The sequence below is a fragment of the Panthera tigris genome, chromosome C2, assembly GCF_018350195.1.
Source record: "Panthera tigris isolate Pti1 chromosome C2, P.tigris_Pti1_mat1.1, whole genome shotgun sequence".
Classification (NCBI taxonomy): domain Eukaryota; kingdom Metazoa; phylum Chordata; class Mammalia; order Carnivora; family Felidae; genus Panthera; species Panthera tigris.
The window spans coordinates 68,651,966-68,676,104 of record NC_056668.1 but is presented as its reverse complement, the minus strand read 5'-3'; the positions used below and the strand labels follow the sequence as shown (position 1 = coordinate 68,676,104).

Sequence of the window (24,139 nt, the reverse complement as noted above, 5' to 3'; positions counted from 1 at the left end):
GGCTCAGTTATAAACAGAAGAATTTGCCTGAATAATCTTAGAATGTTCCCTTCCCTAATGTTCTGTGACCTTCGAGGCTTTCCACGATCTAGTCCCTAGATGTGGGATGTCCTCCCTAGATGTGCTTCCTTCTCTCCATTCATCTGTTCACTTTCACCTCACTTCACCTCGGCCGGGATTCTTGCTGTTTTAACCCCAACTCTTTCCTTTCTGGGAATATGGATCCTGTTTTTCTTTAGCCTGTGAACTCTCATAGTTCACGCAAAAGCAGCTTTTACTTTCTGCCATGAGTGCCTGATGTACTTGTTGATCCTGAAGGCCAATGACTATTAACTACTGATTTTAGCTGTCAGTTGTAGAAATGCTGAGATCAGCTGGTCTCTCCATTCTTATCCTACCTGCCCCTTTCCTAGAAGTTCTCCATTGGGTTCTGAGGAGGCCAGCATGTGGTCCTGGTGCTGGTGTCTGGGCCAGGCTGGGACTTACCCTGGCAGCCTTGCGTGTGGAGCAAACAGAGCTTCTCATTCCCAGAGAGGAGCTCTAATAGACCCTGATGTAACGGGGTGCCTGTTCCCCACAGAACCCACGACACAGGGGCCCCACCAGCACACTGGGAATGCTCGCCACGCATAGGGATGAGGGCTTATACTTTGTCTCATCTGACCTGGTCTTCCTTCCTGTTTGCAGACCATGGGGGATGTGAAGCTGGCTGCCTCAACACAGGTTTCCAAAACCTCCATCAGTGTGGATCACTCGAGAGTCGGTTCCATGCCCCTGACCGAGGCCCCTGCTTTCATTGTGCCCCCTCGGAACCTCTGCATCAGAGAAGGAGCCACCGCCAAGTTTGAAGGGAGGGTAAGAAGCATGGCTGGAGGGGAGGCTGGAGAAGAGATGGGCAAGGTCATCACTGCTTCTCGAGCCCTTTCCTCAGCAGGCTGGATCTGGCGGAAGGCCTGGTTTTCTTTGGACCCACACATAAAGTGAATATATTTCAGTATGACCGACTTCTTTTGTTTATGATTGACTTTGGTCTGTGTCGGACAGCTCGAGGGTGGGAAGTGGCACTGAGGTGTTTTGCTGTTAATGTAGGTCATTACATTATGTGCTGCCTAATTATAGAAGATGACATGGGCTGGTGGCAGGAACCATACAGCTTGGGTTTAAATATGTGTCCTCAAATCTGGACAGTTGAGAACCGACTGTAGCTTTTCTTTCACTTTCTTCTTCAAAGGAGTATTTCATTAACTAGCCCTCTCATGTGTCATCTTGGCACATCCAGAATAGTGGGGTGGAAGATAAGACCCCTTATCAGTTTGGTCCCCTTGTGCTAATTAATATTGGTCTGTTGCTCTTCCTGGGCCTCCATTTCTTCTGCAAATGGGTGTGATAATTCCTTGCCCACCTTGTACTAGAAAGGAGAAGAAGATGAGGACGTTGAAGAGTAGCTGTGAGAGTCCTGAGGTTATTATGCCTGAGTGAAGGGACCTGTGGTGAGCTGCTGGCTCAGGCCTCCAGGACGTCAAATTATCCACCTGACATGGAGATGCATGTGCAAGTCAGGAATGTTTGCAAGTAATATTTGTCCTGGGATTAAACGTGGGGAATCTACCCCAAGAAACACTTTAGAGGCTAGAAGGCTTTGATTGAGCAAAAGACAGCTGAGGTGATGAGAAATTCATAGGTTGCGTTATAAATCTACAATTTAAGAGCAGGCTCCTATGTGCTTGTGGGAAGGATGGGGTCAAGTGCATCACCGTCCCAGATGACACCGGACCTTGCCTTTGTTTAAGCACTAGGTCTGGCTTTGTGCAGGATGGCCCTCACCATCTTTGTGCAGGGTGCCCTGGGATGGACGCTTTTCATGGGCCCTATGGTTAAGACTGTTTGCCAGTGAATCTGACCTTCCCCCTGAAGAAGATTGTGGGGGAATGTTGGTGATGCTGCTGAGGGTTCTGTTTCTTCTTTCTGGGCCCCTGCTGGAATGAGAGATCTTTTCTGTTGCCCTGACTGTGGGCCCTGCATCCCCACAGCTGGCAGGAAAGAAACAACAGAAGAATCCCTGGGGATTTAGAAATGGCTTAAAGCCATGAAAAGGAGTGACATACTGATTCACGCTGCAATGTGGATGCACATTGAGAAGATTATGCTAAGTGAGACAAGCCAGGCACAAAAAAAGACCACATGGTGAATGTCCTCGTGGGTATGAGATGTCCAGAATAGGCAAACCTATCATAGATCTGTGATCGTTGGGGGTCAGGGGGGAGTGGGGAGGGACTGCTAATAGGTAGAGGGTTTCTGTTGGAGATGATGGAGGTGTTCTGGAATTAGATCATGATGGTGGCTGTTCCACTTTGTGAATGTGTTCTAAAACACTGACTTTATACTTAAAAATCAAAACATAAAAAATGAACTTGAAAAATAGCTTAGCAAACTGATCTCACCTCCAGTACCTACACTCCTGCCCAACTGCCTCTGAGAGACGAACTCCTCCTCAAATTCAGGCAGACATGGAGAGGAAGAGAGGACTTAGCTTCCTTTATACGTGGTGGTGCTTCTGCTTCCTTTGCTGCCTTTGAAAGCCATGAAGGAACCAGGCCCTTGAGTTACTTGATTTGGAACCTTTGTGGAATGAGTGCTGACCCAGGAATCGGCACACTGAGTTCTTTGTTGCTTGGTCATCGTTCGGTTGGCTTTATACATTCTGTGGACCTGGTGGCTTTCCAGGTGGCTTTCATACATTCTGTGGACCAGATAGGTTTCCCTATCTGAGAAGAAACAACTAGCCTACATGAGTGTGAAGAAAATGAGTTGAGGAAGAAAATGGTAAAACCACTTCATAAAGTTAACAAGTGTAGGAATACAGTAGTATTTTTTTAAATGAGGTGAAATTCATGCATCATAAATTTAACCATCATAAAGTAAACAATTCAGTGGATTTAATGCATTCACACTGTAGACCTGCAGTATTCTTGTAGTATAGCATTCTCTATTTGAAATTTTTATTTTGCTAATGTTTATGAAACTTGACTTTCTTTTTATTAAAAATTTTTTTTATGTTTATTTTTGAGAGAGAGAAAGAGAGTGAGTGTGAGCAGGGGAGGGTCGGAGAGAGGGAGACACAGAATCGGAAGCAGGCTCCAGGCTGTCAGCAGAAAGCCTGATGCAGGGCTTGAACCCACAAACTGTGAGATCATAACCTGAGCCGGAGCCACACACTTAACCGACTGAGCCACCCAGGCACCCCGAAAGTTGACTTTCTATATTACATGTGGATTATATGTCAAAATGAATGTATTCCTTAAGTCAGCCTGCACAGCTACTTTACCCCTTCCAACCTGCCTGGAATGAACACAGAACAACACCTTGCAGGCATGTGATGGATAGTGGACACAGAAGGAAGACAATTCCAGAGAGATCTTAGATGGAGTGTCTGGCTCCATCTGAGAGCTTGCATATGGAAAGGCAGAGGGAGAGGCTGTCATAGAAAGCACTCTGAAACTAACATGCTGCAAGTGTGTGTAATCTCCATAGCAAAGGGCACAGAGGGATGTTTTGCATCAAGGAAGAACCAACTCAAAAGATTACAGAATGAGGATGCTGGTTGTTTTGCTAGCAGAGATGGGAATAGGGAGTGTTACTGACCTGATGCTCTCAGAGAAGGAAGAGGTAAGGTGGTGTGGGCCTGGAGTGGCGTTGGGCTTTGAGCAGGAGTTGCTAGTTATAAAAGACTGAGCAGGGTTACCCACTGAGTGTAGTCAGTGGTTCTCTGCCTCCAGGGCATGTTACTCTGCTGCAGCCACTAGACCCTGCCTGCAGCGGACCTCTCCCTCCAGGAGCTAGGGTGCATCCTGTTCTAGGTGCCCATTCTGCACAAACCGGTCCTGGTGTCTGTCACAGCCGCCTCGGGAATCTCTGCTCTTCAGTATCTGGGCTCTGGCAGAATCTCTTATGAGTGAGTGACTTTTTAAAATTAAGCTTCTTCTCAGGTCCAGGCTGGTGCCCATCGCAGCAGGCATGAACCCCCCCTCTCGTAGTGGCAGTCCCTAAGAGCTCCATCCACTCCCCTCTTTAAAGTTGCCACCACCAGCTCGAGTCCTAAAGCCTGGCATGGAAAGTGCCAGGATGTCCCAGCTTCTTCAGCTCAGGGCACAAGGACCCTCCCATCACTTCAGGGAAACACTGTGGACACCAGGATGTGAGAAAGTTATAAAGGTTTGCTTCCTGCTGCCTTCTGAAGCTGGTAATTAGAAGTTGGTTCAAGCTTGTACTTTTTGGTCGTATTCCTGAAAGAGAGAAATTTGTTGCTACCCTGCCCTCACTTCCTTATTATACCTATATTTAGGCCAAGGATTTAATGAATGCTTTCCTCCAATAAAGCCCCTCTTTCTATTAAGAAGATTTGGTTGACATGAAGGTAGGACCATAGGTGCTCCTGGGGCTTATATCTTTCTGAGAAGCTCCAAACTATGAGATGTTCAGCTCTGTAGGTCTCAGTACCTCCCATCCATCAGGGCTTTTGCTCTTTATTATGGCTGACCCATTACCAATTCCCTTTGCCCTTGATCTTTTCTACTCTAGAAGCTACTGTAGAGGCTTCCTTTGCAGATAGAGGTGGCTCAGTGACACATTCTGGCTGAAGTTGGCTAGGAAACTTCTGGGAAAGCTCTTGCTTTTCATTCTTTTTTTTTTTTTTTAACAGGTTTATTTTATTATTATTCTTATTTTGAGAGAGAGGTGCATATGTCCACACCAGAGCAGGAGAGGGGCAGAGGAAGAGGGAGAGAGAATCCCAAGCAGGCTCCATGCCCAGTGCAGAACCCAAAGTGGGGCTTGATTTCATGACCATGAGATCATGACCTGAGCCAAAAATCAAGAATCGGATACTTAACCAACTGAGCCAGCCAGGTGCCCTATTATTATTATTATTATTATTATTATTATTATTATTATCATTATTATCATTATTATCATTATTAGTTTGCTTTTCTGATTAAAAAAAATCACTGGTGCTCTCATGTTCCACCCCTTCTCTGCCTCCTGCCTTGAATGCAAGTATGATGCCTGATGCTCAGCAGCCATATTGAAACCATGAGGCAACAAATCAGAACACTGAGGATTGGTTGGGTTGGGCATAGGATGGGGATACAGCGGTGGGGGAGCATAATGACCAGCAACTAAGAGACAAAATGTCCTAAGGCTTAAACACTTTATTAGATAGGATCTTTGACTGTGGTTATTCACACAAGAAATTTTACAGAAACATATTCCTAACTGATAAACACCCAATGATGCATGTGGAGATACTCTGTCTTTAACTGATGGGAATAAATAAGGAAGAAGACATAGCACAGAGAAGAACTAAAAAACTCCTTCAGATCAGACAGAGAAAGACAAATAGTGTATGATCTCTCTTACATGTGGAATCTAAAAAAAAGAAAAAAAAAACCCCAAACTCATAGATACAGAGAACAGATTGGTGGTTGCCAGAGGTGGGGGTGGGGTGTGGGCAAAATGGGTAAAGGCAGAAATGTACAAAGTTACAGTTATAAAATAAATAAGTCATGGAGATGTCACGTACAGCATGGTGACTATAGTTAACAGTACTGTATTGTATATTTAAAAGTTGCTAAGAGAGTAGATCTTAAAAGTTCTCATCACAAGAAAAAAAAATTATAACCGTGTGTCATGATGGATGTTAACTAGATTTACTGTGGTGATCATTTCACAGTATATACTTATATCCAACCATTGGGTTGTATACCTGAAACTAACGTAATATTGTAGGTCAATTATATTGCAATAAAAAAGGGATAAAAAACTTCTTTAGATCCTTACCAAATCGACCAGTAGTGATGAGAGTACCTTATTCTGAGTTGAAGGTGGCCTTGCAGTTAACAGTATTCTAGAAGAATTCATTCTTTCCTGACTGTAGCCTTTGGCCTGAACTGACAGGGTCTAGGATCTATGAGAGGAAGTCAGTCATATGGATTTAGGAGGTAAGTTAATATCATTTAACTGTTAATGACATTTTCTGTAATATCATTCTAGAAAACCACTATTCAGTCAGGGTCTACTGAGTAGGCCAAACCTGCCTACCTTTTAAAAAATTTTCTTGGCTCTGTCAACTGGAGACTATATTTTCAGAAACTCGTAAAGCTTTGGATCTCTATCTCTTCAGTACTACCTTTAGATCCAGGCAGTGAGCCCACATTCTAGAAACCCCGGCTCCTTCATCTGGCTGTACCCTCACCTCACAGCAGGGCATCTGTCTGCCCCAGGGATGTGCCCACTGGAGCCACACCATCCCCCATGTTCTGAGCACCCAGGCACCCAGGGTTCTCTACCCAATGACCCTGACCCCACTCCAATGCCTGTGTAGACCTCTTCCCGTGAGAAGGCCTGCTGGGCCTGAATGGGGTGGTCAAGGGGAAGCTGCTTGCTTGGGGGAACAAGTCCGTAGACAAAACTCAGATGTGGGGCTCTGTTGTCTGCCCACATGCATGGGGGACCCCCACAGCACAGGCTGCCGGGAGGGTGAGAACAGTAGTAGCCTGGACTGTGCTGCTGGTGATGAACCTCTCCGGGACCCCAGGCGCGGGGGCCTCTTTGGGCAGATAGCCAGGGCCCCACCAGTGCCAGGGGCTGACGGGAACCCTTCCAGCTGTCCTGTTGCCCATACAGGCAGCTGAAGTGCCGATGGACTGCTTCCCCCAGCACAGAGTCACATATGAAAGGAGCAAGCTGGTGGGGAAATATACTGAAATTACTGGAGATTTCTTCCCCTTCGCCCTGGAATTCATTCTTACCAGAAAAAGCAAACATGGTGATAAGCCCTGGCTGTGCCGTGAATCAAATGAGCTGATACTTCAGTGCCTCTTGAGAAGTCCGGCCCAAGTGAGGCTTTTATCCAAACTGAGGGTCTCTGTGTTTACTGAAGTGGGCTTCCAAATGAAGAGCCAGCCTGGCCTCATCAAGGCATGTTTATATTTAAGTCATGGAGGGTGGAGGAAGGGAACGGAGAAGACCTGACCCACAAAAGCATGAATAATTCCTCAGTTTTCCACTTTAGCAATGGTAGTATCCAGCCCACATTAACTTCTTCCCAGTTTACTTCTTTTGGGTTTTTTTTTTAATTAATTTTTTTTGAATGTTTATTTTTGAGAGAGAGAGAGAGAGAGAGAGAGCGTGCGCATGAGTGGGGGAGGGGCAGAGAGAGAGGGAGACACAGAATCTGAAGCAGACTCCAGGCTCCGAGCTGTCAGCACAGAGCCCGACACGGGGCTCGAACTCACGAGCTGTGAGATCATGACCTGAGCCGAAGTCGGACGCTCAATTGACTGAGCCACCCAGGCGCCCCCCCTTTTTTTTAATTTAAATTTTAGTTAACATACAGTGCAGTATTGGTTTCGGGAGTGTAATTCAGTGATTTATCACTTACATACAACACCAAGTGCCCTCCTTATACCCATCACCCATCTAGCCCATCCCCCACCCACATCCCTCCATCAATCCTGTTTCTTCTCTTTTTACGGTTAAGAGTCCCTTGTGGTTTGTTTCCCTCTTTTCTTCCCCCCCCCCCCTTCCTATATGTTCAACTGCTTTGTTTTTAAATTCCACATTTCCACATGTGAGTGAAATCGTGTAGTATTTGCTTTTCTCTGATTGACTTATTTCACTGGGCATAATACCTTCTAGTTCCATCCACATCACTGCAAATGGCAAGGTTTCATTCTTTTTTTTTTTTTAATGTTTGTTTATTTTCGAAAGAGAGAGAGAGTGTGAGCAGGGGAGGGGCAGAGAGAGAGGGAGACACAGAAACCGAAGCAGGGTCCAGGCTCTGAGCTATCAGAACAGAGCCTGATGCGGGGCTCGAACTCACGAACTGTGAGATCATGACCTGAGCCAAAGTCAGATGCTTAACCGACTGAACCACCCAGGAACCCCAAGACTTCATTCTTTGTGATGGCTGAGTAATATTCTATTGTGTATGTGTACACACACACACACACACGCACACTACATCTTCTTTATCCATTCATCAGTCAATGGACATTTGGGCTCTCTCCATAGTTTGGCTATTGTTGATAGTGCTGCTATAGACATCGGGGTGCATGTTCTCATGCGAATCTGTATCTTTGTATCCTTTGGGTAAATACCTGATAGAATCATTGCTGGATTGTAGTTCACTTCTAACTCAGAAGTGCTTAACCACTTTGAGAAATTTGAGGGAAGTACCTGATTTGTTCTGTGCTTTCTGTCCTTAGGAATCTTGATGTAGTTCTGGAGACAAATGTGTATATATAAAACAGTAGGATATGACAGTGTATAATTAGAGGCTTGAAATAGTTCAACAAATTGCCCGTACTGTAGGAATTGAGAGGAGATTAAGGCAAAGTTTGCAGTGGCTTGGAAACCTGTTTCCCACTTTCTGACCCCTGGGCTTCCAGTTTGTCCTTCCACAGTGCAGGTCTGACCGTGCACCCCCTGCTGTGTGTCCCTGAGCCTTGTGTACAGCTCTTCAGCACTGCCTTAAAGGCCTTTGCCACCAGCTCCTAGGTCTCCAGCACTGTCCTGCTCTCCTCCCTTCCTCCTCCTAACATAGCCAGCCCTAGCCCTGCTCACCCAGCCCACATCACACATAACGGGGACTTCATTCTGCTTTCACTTTTATGGAGAAAGGATAAATAAGGAAAATATTTTATCTTCCCTGTCAATCTGGGGTTAGGAATGGGGCAGAGTGTGAAAGGAAGGGAGGTAGCATTTGTTGATACCCTGTGGGGCATGTAAAATGTCAGCCCCAATTTTTTTATAGAGGAAGAACTGGGGCCTCAGAGCAATTATAAAACTTGTTACGGTGATGTCAGTAAGTTATGGAGGCAGTACTTTTGGGTCTAAATATGGCATTTCTCATACTATATGATGCCATCCCTGTCACACGTCTCATCTGGTTTTTTGAACTCAGTGACTGTTTCTTATTCATCTTTGTGCCCCAGGAGTAACACAGTGCCTGGCACATGATAGGTGCTCAGTAAATGTTTGGTTCCCCCAAGAACCAAGTTGGTGGGGCCTAAGACTCTAGACTTCTTGCCAACTCAAGTTCATAGGGATTTTGTCTTATGTTTCTTATAGGGTCTTATCTCCCCTTATCCCATCCCAGTCCCTCTCTGGCCCTTCTAGACCCCTCACTGTTCACCCACACCCGTGCGTCCCTGCTCCTTTCCTTTCCTCAGGCCGTGCCTCTATCAAGAATGCCCTTTCTTGGGGTACCTGGGTGGCTCAGCCAGTTAAGTGTCAGACTCTTGGTTTCAGCTCAGGTCAGGATTTCACAGTTTGTGGGTCCTAGCCCTGCTGTGTCAGACTCTGCCCTGACAATGTGGAGCCTGCTTGGGATTCTCTGTTTCCCTCTCTCTGCCCCTCCACCACTCGCTCTCTCGCTCTCTCTCAAAATAAATAAACATTAAAAAAAATACCCTTTCTTCTCTTCTCCATCTCATCCAGAATAGGAGTCCAGATTAAATTCTGCCTCCTTCAGGCTACTCTCCTTAAGTATGCTTTCTTTGTAAAGCATTTTATTAGAGTACAGAAGAACCATGGTCATAGGATGTGGAATATTCCCAATAATCACATAAAATCATTAGTGAGTAATAACCACAGGAAAGAGTTGTCTTCTTTGGCCTTTTAAAAATGTATTATTTGTTAATCATATTTCTGCTTATAACCTTGTTATAGAGAAAAAAAATTGTTTAATTGTTAAACTGTGAAAAATTCAAACAATGTAAGCAAGTTCCTTGCCTTGACCCTTACTTCTGTTCTCCAGAGGTAATCACTGTCAACAATTAGGGCATCCTTCCAGAAATGTTCTATGCACATAGAAGCGTGTATCTGCATTTGCTTTTATATTTACCAATGGGCCCATGTATGCATACCTATCTGCAACTTGGTCTTTTGACTTCACATCTTTTGGCATTTATTTTTCACATTAGCACATAGATCTACCTCATAGATCTAAACATGAACTTTCTAATACTCACTTGCTCCCTCTCTGAATTTCTGTAATGCTCACATGTATGATTCATCTTTACCTTTATCAATTTACAGTTTTATCAGTTATTGTTTATTGTCTTTTGTTTCCTCAGTGAGAATGAGTTGCCCAAGGTCTAGAGCGATATTATCCAGTAGGGTGGCCACTAGCCACATGTGGCTATTTCAGTTTAGGTTAAGATTAATTAAAATTAAATAAAATTTAAAATTCAGTTCCTCAGCCACTGCAATCACATTTTAAGTGCTCAGTATGCACACAGAGCTACTAGCTACTTTGTTGGGCCACACAGATTATTGAACATTTCTGTCATTGCAGAAAGTGCTGTGTTCGACAGGGCTGGTCGAGACCACTCTTACATTTAATTCAGTTCCCATAAACCAGAGACCCAGAGCCAGAAGAGATCTTAAAAATAGTTGTTCCTAAATGAATAAACAAATAAAAATAGTTGTTCCATTTACATTAGAGATAAGACATTAAATTCTTGAGCATTTATTTAGGGCATAAGATTCATTCGAAGAAAAATGTAATCTCTTCATGAAAGAATCTCTGTCTTCCATTTTCATTGAAGAAGGGTAATCTTACTATCCAGCAGACTTGAACATGCTCCCAAAGGTTCCCTGGCTGTCCATTTCAGGTGGCTCAGAAATTCTCAGGGCAAGGAGGCTGGCAGAGGGCTGCCTGGGTGTTACCGAGTTCCTGTAGTGTTCCATGGAAAGGCAGCAGAATGGGGCAAGTACGCTCAAACTATCGTTGTCAGCACATAGCCACTTCTGGTTCAAAATGTCAGAACTGAACAGACTTACTGACTTCTCCTCCCCCCAAATATGCCATTGAAATGAACAGATAGGGTTAAAAAGAGAATGAATTCTGAGCCGTACTGAGAACAGGGGTGGGAATGTGAGTGGGTGAGGGATTTTCTTGGGATTGCATGGAAGGCTGTATCAGCACCTCCCGCCATAGCAGATGAGTGGTGAGGCTTCAGCAGTGAGAGCCACGTATGTGAAGTAAAACCATGCAGAGATTAGGAGTGGGCTGTAGGACAGAGGTCAGGGTGACTAAAGGATGTTTTACTTAATATCCATACAGAGAAAACTAAAGTTCTTAGTATGGATATTAGGATCTCAGAAGAATGTCTTTTTACTTTGCCTGCAGGTGAAATGGTTGGATGGGCTGTCTGTCTAGTTGCTCTGTGCCCGAACTTTCTAAGTAAAGCCTGCCAGTAGGTGTGCCCCACTCAGGAGCACTGAGCTCACAGGCCCCTCATCTGGGGAGACAGGACTATACCCAAGGAATGGAAAACCCACACCAGCTACCTACATTTGGAAACTAGTTCTTCAGTTATAGATTATGAACAGTTCATTCATGGCCACCAGATGTTTGAAGAAAATATTTATACAATAGAATATTGTTATCAAAAAAAATTGCCCGGTTTTTAAAATCAACCCATAGACAAAGCTCAAAAGTGTTAGTTATAGTCACAGAATAGGAAGTAAACTCCGTGAGCTCTGCAAAGCCAAAAGTAAAGGGATCATGAGTGGTAAAATAGGGGCAGGAAAAGAGAGGAAGAGAAAACTCTAAGGACACTAATGTCCTCATCTGGCATTACTTCTTATCTGAGAAGTGAGGAGATACCATCTAAAGCAGATGGATCAAAAAATAAGTTTGAGGGGTGCCTAGGTAGCTCAGTCAGTTAAGCGACTGACTTTGGCTGAGGTCATGATCTCGTGGTTTGTGAGTTCGAGCCCCATGTCGGGCTCTGTGCTGACAGCTCAGAGCCTGGAGTCTGCTTCAGATTCTCTGTCTCCCTCTTTCTCTGCCCCTCCCCCACTCGTGCTCTGTCTCTCTTTCAAAAATAAATAAACATTAAAAAAAAACAAAAAAAATAAGTTTGAGTATATGACTTAAAACCATAATACCAGAGGTAAAAAGTGGTCAGCCAGTTGGCCATATTCGGCACACAGACCTTTTGTGTTTGGCCAGCTGTGTTCTCAAAAACTTTGAGCTAAGATTTACAAATGGAAAGCTTACACATCCAATTCATTTCTGAATGGCTTTGTTCAAAAAGTAAGCTTTGGCAATGCTTCCACGTAGCAGCATTTGGGCAGTGGGTGTTACCGCCTGCATCCAAGGGTGTCTTTGCCAGGTTGCTACAGTCCTCCCCATCCCTAGCCATGTCCTAGCACATGGACAAGAGTCTGTTGCCAGTTGTGACTTTGCCTTTTCCCTAGCCACGTTCGTGTTAATAGTGGGAGAGCAAAAGGTAGGCAGGGAGGGGCCCTCATGACACTTCTTGTCCACCCACTCCCTGTGCTTGTGTGTTCTGACCAGACTCCATAGGCATTTGAGTTTGTGATCTTGTCATCAATGTCCAATAGAAGATCTAACAGTCAAAACAAGACTGGCAAGGGGGAGGCAGTGTAAGTCAGTGAAATTCCTCATCATTCAGAGTGGGAATTCACTAAATGCTACCTAAATTCCTTAATCAAGAAATAGACACAGGATACTATCTAGAATTACAGATAAGAATGATAATAGAAAGATGATTTCAGTGCTTATATCTGGAAAGTGATAGTATTGCAGGGAGGGGAAAGAGCGAAGGGGAAAGAAAACTTTTTGCTCTCAACTTTCACCTTTTATCTATGTTCATATTGCTTGAATTTTTAAACAATAGATAGGAATTACTTCTGAAGTTTCTAAAAACTACAATGAAATTGCCTAGGTATATCTATCTGAGCTCAGTGTCCAGATTCCACTTAATAAATGGTCATAGATGAATACACAATTTATATCAAAAGAAACAGGTAGGGGTGTCTGGGTGGCTCAGTCAGTTAAGCATCTGACTTCAGCTTAGGTCCTCATCTCACAGCTTGTGGGTTCAAGCCCTGCACTGGGCTCTGTGCTGACAGTTCAGAACCTGGAGCCTGCTTCAGATTCTGTGTCTCCCTCTCTCTCTGCCCCTCTCCCACTCACACTCTGTCTCTCTCTCTCTCAAAAATAAGTAAACATTTTTTTATTTATTTAAAAAATTTTTTTTAATTTAATGTTTATTTTTTTGAGGTGGAGGGAGGGGCAGAGAGAGACAGAGACAACAGAATCTGAAGCAAGCTCCAGGGTCGGAGCTGTTAGCACAGAGCCTAACGCAGGGCTTGAAATCACAAGCCATGAGATCATGACCTGAGTCAAAGTCGGATGCTTAACTGATGGAGGCACCCAAGTGCCCCAAAAATAAATAAACATTTGAAAACAATTTAAAAAATCGTGTCTTTATTTTTTAAATTTCACAGTGGTAGTTTACTTATCAGGGAGAAATAGAGAAGGCTGGTGCCATCTGGATGCATCTGTCTCCTTACTAAGGAGGCTTTTAGACACCTATTATTTTAACATGTTTCCAATTATCTTGACTTGAAATGGAAGCAAGATTCTGTGGCAAAATGAGCCATGAGAGATGGAGAGACCAAATTAGGCTCTTCTTACTCTGTGTGCTCACGGTGGCCCAAAGGGCAAGGTATGAAGTGCCAGGTTTGGCATTCATCAGTGCAGAGGCATAGGAGACATCAGTGTGGCCTGGCATAGATAGTTTCTGCAGGACCCAAGATGTTCACATTCCTTATAACATGCAACTTCCTTCCAACTTTAAATTAATAACTGAGATGCTACTTTTTAAAAAGTTGGCAAACATGAGTTGAGTTTCTTCTGTGCCCTGGACACCAGGACTACACAGAAAAATAGAATGTGATCCCCATGATCAGCAGTCTTGCAACTAATGGATTATCAATTTTGGTTACAGAAAATTAGACTTCTCCTCTCTGAAGCCTCTTCCAGCTCACTGTGTTCTTTTCCATTGCCACGTTCTAAAAGGGCTATATTCTGCACTCTGCAATTTAGAATGTAATTAGATGATTAACATAACATGTTTGGAAAGAACACTGGACTTGGGTTCTCATTTCTATGAAGTTGCCTTAAAACTTTCAACAAACCACTCAACCTCCCTGAGTCTCAGATCCCTTCGTATCAGATCACAAGTTTGGTGTCCATTAGGCCCTTTGCGATCTGAAATTCAATTATTTATATACTGTCATGTGTGTTCCCTACTTCATATATCAATTTTTAAAAAACACACCTCAATCCCACCTCCTGGTAAGTGCCGAGTAAAGAAGGATTATTTGTTTGGCCTCTGGATTTTCTGAATTTTAATCACTTACATCATTAAAGTAATGTTCCGCTTTTATTTATGGTAGACTTCAAGTGTTTGGAGTTGATTCATTTAACTAATGTTTATTGAGCACTTTACTATGAGTCAGGGACTGTGTTAGTTTAGAACAGGAAGGGTTTAAGGAGGCTAGACCCTCATTTGTGAAGATTATAGTGTTTGGGATCTACAAATCAGATTGGGAGTTGGACCAAATAATCTTGACAGTTGTTCCCATCTTTAACATTTTATTATTTTATTCCATTCCAACAACTTGGTTTGGAGTTTTCTTTGTATTTTGTTTTGATCATGTCTTATTTTTTAGTTAAGATATAATGACATATAGCATATTAGTTTCAGGTACACAACATAATGATTCAATATTTGTGTATATTGCAAAATGATCACTACAGTAGGATTAGTTAACATCCATCACCATAAATAGTTACAACATTCCTTTTCTTGTGATGAGAACTTCTAAGATCCACTCTTGCTAACAACTTTCAAATATATAATATGGTATTATTAACTATGGTCACCATTCTATACATTACCTCCCATGACTTACTTATTTTATAACTGGAAGTTTGCCTTCACCCATTTCACCCACCTCCCACCCCCTGCCTCTGGCAACCACCAGTCTGTCCTCTGTACCTGTGAACTCGTTTTTAGATTCTACATATAAGTGAGATCAAATGGTATTTGTCTTTCTCTGCCTGACTTACTTCACTTAGCATAATGCCTTCAGGGTCTGTCTTATGTTTTCACAAATGACAGGATTTCCTTTTTTATAGCTGGATGATATTCTCATATATGAGAATATATATATGTGTGTGTGTGTGTGTGTGTGTACACACACACATACACACACACACACACACACACACATATATAATATCTTCCCACTAGAGTCTGGACCCCACAAGAGTGCTGTCCAGATTCTACTCTGCTGCTACCAGGGAGCCCATCCTGCTTCTGGCCAGTTATTGTCTCCTCCCTTCTGAAGTCACCGGAGGTTTTCTCACATTGTCTATCTTTGGCTTTATGTGCTTGTCACTGGAATGAGAGCCCCTTGAGGGTGATTTCCTACTCGTTTTGGTGCTCTCCACAGGATCTAGGATGGTGCTCTGCCCATGGTAGGTTTTCAGGTTTCAGTAAGGCCTGAGTAGATTGTGGCTAACAAGGATGGATTTAAATACACTGGGGCACTATAGTCACCTTGGTGATGCCCAGATGCCATCCTTTGCAACATCTTTGCTTGGCGATTTGCTGGTTATCATGGGGAGCTGGCTTCTCTTAGGACCAGGGTGACAGTAGGAGGGCTGGGCTGGCATTCAGGTGCCTGGGTCTTTACTTCTAAGTCTCTCTGGCCCCTGAGCTTTAGTTTCCTCATCTATGAATGAGGAGATAAGACCAAATGACTCTCATGCTTCTTCCTGCTGTAATAGTCCATGATTCCATCAAAATAAAATTTAAATGAGGTTTTAGGGTAGAGACCTAGTGGTTTCACTAGTGTGTCCGGTGTTCCATGAAGCTTTGACACTCAGGAAGGACGACTCCAATGGCTGGTATACAGATTAATTTAGTTCAGCAAACAGTAGTTATAGGTAGGATGTATACCTGGGATAAAAACATGACAGAGAGGACCAAGAGTCTTTCCCTACATTCAAGGGATTCACATTCTCAAATCGCTGAGGCTGTGAATCTGCCCCTCCACGCCCACTCCACACACACCAGCCTTGAATGCTGGGATGCTGTCTGGGAAGGTAAGAAGTGAATTCTGATGTTGCATGTCAGACCTGAGAGCTCCTTCAAGTTTGAGCTCTGTGCCCTGCCCCTGCTCAAGAGCACATTGAAATGAAAGGGAGGGTGTGGGGGCTCAGTGACAGTGATTAGACACCTGTATCCTCCTGACAGAGCTGTCTGAGTGGTGGTAAGGTTGATGCCTCATTTTTTTCTCATCTGGTGGCGCACTGAGTCCCTGAGTGACTCCTAAGAGGTGCAGGTCCATCCCTCTCAGAAGACTCCAGCAGGGTTTAGGGCAGGCCAAGGCAGCATGAGTAAGGTGGGGCCTGTTGGGTGCTGGTGTTTGAGATGGCAGGCACAGGCTTGGGAGGCAGGGCTGCCTGTGAAATGTGAAGGACTTGGCAAGCTCAGCCCCAAACCCTGGGAAGGCTGACAGGGGAGTAAAAAATGAGACTGGGAGAGTTGGAGCCAGGAAGGCAAGGAAAAGCAAATCAAATCTGGATCCTGATTTAAAAGGCATTAGGCTGAGCAGAGCCGGGCACCTGAACATACTTTCCACAGCCTGTCATGCAGGGCTTGCATCATCTGTGAGCAGCGAGGGGAGGTTGAGGCCGTGGGGACTGGTTCCCCCGGCTGCAGCCCCCACAAGCAGGCCACTCAGAGGCAGACGCCACTCCACGGAATACCAGAGGGCAGGGTGACCTGCCAAGGTTAAGTCCAGGAAGGAGGGGAGACACTGGTCTCTGGAAGTGGTGAACATAATGGCCCAGTGCCGGTCAGCCACACACACATATAACCGGTGCTGGCACTTGACTAATGACTTACTTGGGGCAAAGCTCTTTTATAATGAAGTCAGGTCAGCCACCACTACACTTCTACCTGCTCATTTCCAGCAGCCAAGGTATGGCTATTGGAAGCTTGGGGTGAAATCTGGACATCTAGGTGCCTGAGTCATTGATGGAGACACTGTGTAGAGTGGTTTCTTACAAGAGGTCCATCAGAACCCACTGGGGCACTTGAAGTCTCCCACACCTTATCCCAAGGGGGTGAGACCAAGCAATTTGCATCTGAACACATTCACATCCCATACAGGTTATTCTTTAAGCCACCAAAGGGAGACCATTGGAAGCAAAGGTCATGACCTCAGGCTTTGCTTCATGTTGGGGAGCATGTGGGAATGGCCAAAGCAGTGGAAAAGGAGGTACAGTCTTCCTTCTGGGAATGATGTATCTGACAATTGAGAAGGTGTTCTCTCTCTTTTTTTAAAAAAATGTTTATTTATTTTTGAGACAGAAAGAGCACAAGCTGGGGAGCTGCAAAGAGAGAAGGGGACATCCGAAAAAGCAGGCTCTGCGCTGACAGCAGAGGGCCTGATGTGGGCCTCGAGCTCACGAACCATGAGATCATGATCTGAACTGAAGTCAGATAGATGCTCAACCAACTGAGCCACCCAGGCTCTCTGAGAAGATGTTCTCTTAATTGATGGGCTGCTCAAGCACATGGTTGACTCATATAGATCAGTGGTTCTCACTGTACCTGCTTATCCACATGTATATACATTTAGTACATAAGCAGATACAGAGCATATCTGTGCCTTATACATAAAAAGGAAGATTTTTGCCTCTCCTCCCTAAACCCGATTTCACCCCCCTGGGGTGTACCCTCATACAAGATTAAGTTTTATAATGGTTAGAATCTTCGACTGGGATGGAGTTAAGGGATCAGAAAAGAGCAAAGGGAAAATATGGGGTAAGAATAGCACACAGAAATGAGTGCTCTACAGTTTGTGTAGTTGCAAAAGATGGGCTACTAATATGACTATAAGCTTCCTAAAAATCATGGTCAGGCGCAAGGACCATTTTGTCCTCAAAAAGTAAACCAGTTTCAGGGTGCATGTGTGGCTTAGTCGGCTAAGCATCTGACTCTTGATTTCAGCTCAGGTCATGATCTCATGGTTCGTGAATTCAGGCCCCATGTTGAGCTCTGCACTGGCAATGCAGAGCCTGCTTGGGGTTCTCTCTCTCCCTCTCTCTTTGCCCCTCCCTCCCTCCCTCTCTCTTGCTCTCTCTCAAAATAAATAAATAAGCATATAAAAAAAAAAGTAAACTGGTTGCTCAGGAGGTGCCATCACAGGACATAAGTAGTAGGGGGGTCTCAAGATGGTGTGTGCCTATGGATATGTACGTACTTATCCTCGTGCAAATAAGGGGATCGATCTAGATTTTTAAAGCAGTGAGAGATGCTATTTGGGCAGAAGAATAGAGGACCCTGGCTCTGTCACAGTCCTCTCTCCTGTGATTCTCTCCTAAAACTCACCATGGTCATCTGCCCTGCCTTTTCCCAAACTGGCTCACCTGTTTTTCTTTACCTCATCTCCTTTGTGGCCCTGAGATCTCTCTGTTCTACATTCCTTCATGCTCCCTGAACCTCTCAGTGCCCCCAGTCAGGTGAGAGGTGTGGCCTCCAGAGGTAGAAGTTAGGGGGGGGGGGTGCGGTAAGTAGACAGAACTCCCGCTGTGGCTGAAGGCCATCAGTGCCTCTGGGAGGCCTAGTTCACCTTGACTTCTTCAGGAAGAAGTGGCCAGCCCTGTGCTCATAAGCATGTGCTTGCCAAGGCTCAAATGGTCATAAAATGTCAGGGCAGGACACAGAGACCTCTGTGCATACCTTGTGCAGTGGGGCCGTGGGAGGAGTAGAAAGACCATGGGCTTTGCAGCCAGGACATCTGGGTTTGAATTTCTTCTACTTAGTTCTCTAAGCTTCACAGATGAGCTGGGAATAATAATTCCCATTTCACAGCATGATTGGGAGGGAGGGTTGATACAATAGAAGTGTGCCAGCACATAGTAGTTGCCTAATAAAATGATAGGCATTATATCAGTAATATGATCAGGATCACTGGTCTGCCATAACACCACTCTAAAAGTCTTGTTCTAAGAATGTTTTAAAGTAAAAATATAATATGCTATTTAAGAACATTTAGAAAAGCAAAAGTAGAAAAAAGCTTAAAACTACTTACTCATCGTTCCACCTTGCTATATTATAATTTTGTTTGATGGTTCTTGTGTTCCTTTGTTAAGCTGGGGGTTTCTTTTGTTGTCAAGGTAGGGATAACTATAGGATTTATAGGGGCAGGTGCCAGACTTGATTTTGAATTCAGTCCCATCTTTTTGTAGCTGTAACCTTGGGTAATTTGCTTAGTTACTCTGGAAGTCACTTTCCTATCTGTAAATAGGAATACTACTACCCATATGGTGGCATTGTTTAAAGAAAGTATATTTGCTGCATATGTCATATAAATAAGTGCTTAATCACTGATAGTCATAATTAAAATCATTCATACTGTTTTGTATCCTGCTTTTTCAACCCAACACTTCGTTCTTCAAATCACTGTCAACATAATTTTAATGGTTAATATTCCATTAAATTCGACATACTACCATTTACTGAGACATTTCTCTACTGGTGGTTATTTAGATTATTTTTAATATTTCCTTTTACAAATTAAATTCTGATGAACATCTTTATATGAGGCTTTCAATGCCATATCCTGGGTTAGTTTAGTTTATAGTAAGGGGATTCGTGGAAGAAAGGCTTTGGGCATTTTTAAGTTCAAATGCTTTCCATTAGGCTAGTCTTCAGCTGGCACTGGCATCAGTGAGGGATGAGACAGCCCCAGTCTTTAGGACCCATCTGCTCCTGCATCTGTGTTGTGCACACTCTGTCCTCGTGGCATGCCCTTCTACCAGCATCTTCCTGCCTCACCTCTCAGTCTGGTTCTTCCCCGTCTCTGCCACACTTCTCTCCGAGCCAGAATCCTTCATTGGGCCTCAGTCTGCAACTGTCCTCTGACTTCACCTCCTGGTGCTGGCTTCCCAGTCCTGGTTAATTTATCAATTTATTAATTTATATCGTTAATTTATTCAGTCACAAAAGAAGGACATGGTGCTCAATTATGCTCTCAAGAATACTCCTGTGGGAGTTGGGGAAGGGGCACTGGTGAAAAATCTTGTCAAAAGACTAGGTGGTATTGGAATAGCTTTTTGATATCTGGAACCTTCTTGCCTGTGATCCTATTACTCCCCTGAAAGGCTACAGTGGAAAAAGCATGAATTTAGAGACCTTGTACAAATAACTTACTTACCTGCTTTGACCTTCATTTTCCTTACCTGTAAAATTAGCATAGTAATGCGGACCTTCCAGGGCTATTGGGAGGATTAAGTGAAATGATGTGCACAGTGAGGTCAAATGTCCATGCCCTCCATCCTGTGTAGCAGGAGGAAGAGTGGAAGGCCTTGGAAGGCCTGTGCTGTGGTCTTTGTGACCCTGCAAAAGTGTTAGAACCCCAGCCTGACCTGCTTGTATGTTGCTTAGGAGAGGAGCTGAGAAGTGACAGGAAAAAGGTTTCGTGTGCAGTTCATGAGTTAAGAGAATATCACTTAATTGTGGGCTTGATGGAAAACATTATGTGAAGTTGGTTTAGATCTTTCCAGAGGTCTGCCAGCAACCTCAGAAGTGGAGCCTTATTGAAAACAGCTGGGGAGGAGGTTGGCGCCCAGCCTCTCCCTGCTTTTCCATGCCCCAGAGCTGTCTTGCTCTGTGGACAGAGCTCAGCCCCAGGACTCTGCCAAGGGCCCTGGCAGCCTCAGCTGGGGACAGGCGGTGGCTCTGCCCAGCTGCAGACTCCAGCTTAAAGGTTGAAACCAGTTAAACCACAGAGGATTTGGCTAGGACTGCCAGTTAGTATTTCTTTCAGGGCTTGGAGTTAACCACTGACTTGAGTCCTTGCAGGATGAGTTAACTATTGTGAGGTTCTCTGGGCAGAGGCGAGGGCTGCCTGCTGGGCGAGTGGCACATGGACTCCATTGTCCTTTGAAGTCCTCTGAGCTGTCCTGCTGGGCTCCAGCTAGGGAATGAGGACGCTGTTCCAGGCACCCATGTGGAAGCCACCCCGCCCACCGCTGTGAAGGGCCTTCCATGGAGCACGCTGCCTGCTCTGCTACAGCCAGAGCCCATTTGGTCTCATTCCAAATGGTCACCAGCCATGCTGACTTCAGCCAAATTTTCATAAAGGATGGTGTGTCATTCTCTCAGCCTTCCTTTCTGAGGGGACTCACAGCTAGTCTCTTTTTTTATTTAGTCTCATCAAAATGTGCTCCTAGCAAATTTGAACCTAAGTTGTTCAACTTTTTTGGTGCTTTGAAAGTAGAATATATTCATTGTAAAAGTAAAAATTGAAAATACGGAAAACATGGAAAAGCAAATAATCCCACCACTAGAGATAATAGCTTTTACATTTTTGTAGATTTCCTGCTAATTTTTTTCTTTTATAACAGGAAGAAAGTATGTGATTATTAAATGACATCTTATCCATATTAAAAAACTATAGTTTGTAAGCTCCCTTTTTACTTTTTAATGAACATTTTCGTACATGCCTCAAGATTATAATTTTTAGCAATGTATATAGTATTTTACCTTCTTGTTGTATTGTAATTATTTTATTTTGTTTTATTTTATTTTATTATTTTTTTAACATTTATTTATTTTTGGGACAGAGAGAGACAGAGCATGAACGGGGGAGGGGCAGAGAGAGAGGGAGACACAGAATCAGAAGCAGGCTCCAGGCTCTGAGCCATCAGCCCAGAGCCTGACGCGGGGCTCGAACTCACGGACCACGAGATCGTGACCTGAGCTGAAGTCGGACGCTTAACCGACTGAGCCACCCAGGCGCCCCATGTATTGTAATTATTTTAAATAGACTGTATTAGGCTTTGGATTTCTAGTATTTAATCTTTTAAATAACTTAAACTTACATCCATTTTCCAGGACATCTTTGATAATTCCTAAGGCAGATAATAGACTTAGTGAATCTTGTTAAGTCTTTTGATAGCTATTTCCAAACTGTTAAGGTAGCCATATGCAATCAGCATGACTATGCTAATCTTATAAGAAAGAAAAATGAAGATCAGATTATTACCCTCACATCAGTAACATTTAAAAATTTAACTTTCCCCGACTCTCATAAGTATTAGTAATCACTTTATTAACACACTTTAATCAAAGATATTACATTTTATTTTACATTTGCTTGCTGCCTTTAAATTAAACATTTCTTTGTATATTTGGATGCCTCATGAACTTCTTGGTAATATCCTTTACTTTTCCCATTATGTGTTCTTTTTATTTAGACATATAGACATTTTATATATGGAGGATCTCCACCTTTGTATTCTGTATATAATTTAGATATTTTTAGTTTGATTACCTTTTAATTATGGTCATGGCTTTACTTTTGTACAAAGGTTTAAATTTATGTAGTCACATATCTTAAAATTTTTTTTCAATATATGAAGTTTATTGTCAAATTGGTTTCCATACAACACCCAGTGCTCATCCCAAAAGGTGCCCTCCTCAATACCCATCACCCACCCTCCCCTCCCTCCCACCCCCCTCAACCCTCAGTTTGTTCTCAGTTTTTAAGAGTCTCTTATGCTTTGGCTCTCTTCCACTCTAACCTCTTTTTTTTTTTTTTTCCTTCCCCTACCCCATGGGTTTCTGTTAAGTTTCTCAAGATCCACATAAGAGTGAAACCATATGGCATCTGTCTTTCTCTGTATGGCTTATTTCACTTAGCATCACACTCTCCAGTTCCATCCATGTTGCTACAAAGGGCCATATTTCATTCTTTCTCATTGCCACGTAGTACTCCATTGTGTATATAAACCACAATTTCTTTATCCATTCATCAGTTGATGGACATTTAGGCTCTTTCCATAATTTGGCTATTGTTGAGAGTGCTGCTATAAACATTGGGGTACAAGTGCCCCTATGCATCACTACTCCTGTATCCCTTGGGTAAATTCCTAGCAGTGCTATTGCTGGGTCATAGGGTAGGTCTATTTTTAATTTTTTGAGGAACCTCCACACTGTTTTCCAGAGTGGCTGCACCAATTTGCATTCCCACCAACAGTGCAAGAGGGTTCCCATTTCTCCACATCCTCTCCAGCATCTGTAGTCTCCTGACTTGTTCATTTTGGCCACTCTGACTGGCGTGAGGTGATATTTGAGTGTGGTTTTGATTTCTGTTTCCCTGATGAGGAGTGATGTTGAGCATTCTTAAATTTTTTTTTAACGTTTATTCATTGTTTTGAGAGACAGAGAGAGCCAGAGCATGAGTGGAGGAGGGGCAGAGAGAGAGGGAGACACAGAATCTGAAGCAGGCTCCAGGCTCTGAGCTGTCAGCACAGAGCCCGATGCGGGGCTCGAACCCACAAACTGTGAGATCATGACCTGAGCTGAAGTCAGACGCTTAACTGACTGAGCCACCCAGGCACCCTTGTAGTTACATATCTTTATGGGTTCTGCCGTTAGTGTCAAGCTTGGGATCTCTAAGATTATATCTGCATTTCTTTTCATTTTTTTTTTACTTTTAATATTTTATTTCAACCAAAATGGATGTTTCTATGTATAGTGTGAGGCAGGGATCTGACTAAGATTTTTTTCAAGTGATCCATATTTAATAATCCAATTTTTCCCATTAATTTGAAGCCACTTTTATCATATACTAAAGTCTCATGTATAAACTTTGTTTTAGGATTTTCTGGACTGTTTTACTAACCACTATGTATACTCTTGTATCAGAACCAAAATGGTTTTTATTATTATAGCTTTTTAACATTTCCATATCTAATAGCATAATCCCACTGATTACTTTGAAACCAAGGGCAAAGTACTTTTCATTATTGATTCAAAACATACGTTGTTTAGAAAGTTTTGAAACTGTCATTATATGGGAACTTTGCACTTACTAAGTTTATTCCTAGATGAAGTGTGTGTGTGTGTGTGTGTGTGTACTTTTTCTAACTGGTAATAGTTACTACACATGAAAACAGTCTTACTTTTTGAGTAGTTAGTTTATAACAGGATAAAGCCAATATCAGAGATATATGTGTAGACTTTAATGCTTTTATTATTGAACAAAAAAAATACTAAAAATTAATGAACCATGCTTTCAACTCATAAAATCAAAGAATAGAACAAACTGAAGAAAAACAGAAGCAAGATATTTATACAGAAGAAGTAAGTTCATTGTGAAGTAGGAAAATGATATTAATTAATAAATTTAAGGACTATTCTTGGCAATATGACATAGGTAAACCTAA

General features: G+C 43.3%; 1 protein-coding gene across 5 annotated transcripts in view; it reads left to right on the top strand.

The window, feature by feature from the left end:
• MYLK (myosin light chain kinase) overlaps positions 1-24,139 on the top strand; it is a 294,654-nt gene that overhangs the window by 113,776 nt on the left and 156,739 nt on the right. For all 5 annotated transcript variants that reach the window (XM_042956721.1, XM_042956720.1, XM_007098298.3 and 2 more), the window contains one exon: positions 688-855. In XM_042956721.1, coding sequence (XP_042812655.1) covers positions 691-855 — 165 coding nt within the window. In that variant the 5' untranslated portion in view covers positions 688-690. The remainder of the gene's footprint in view (positions 1-687; positions 856-24,139) is intronic.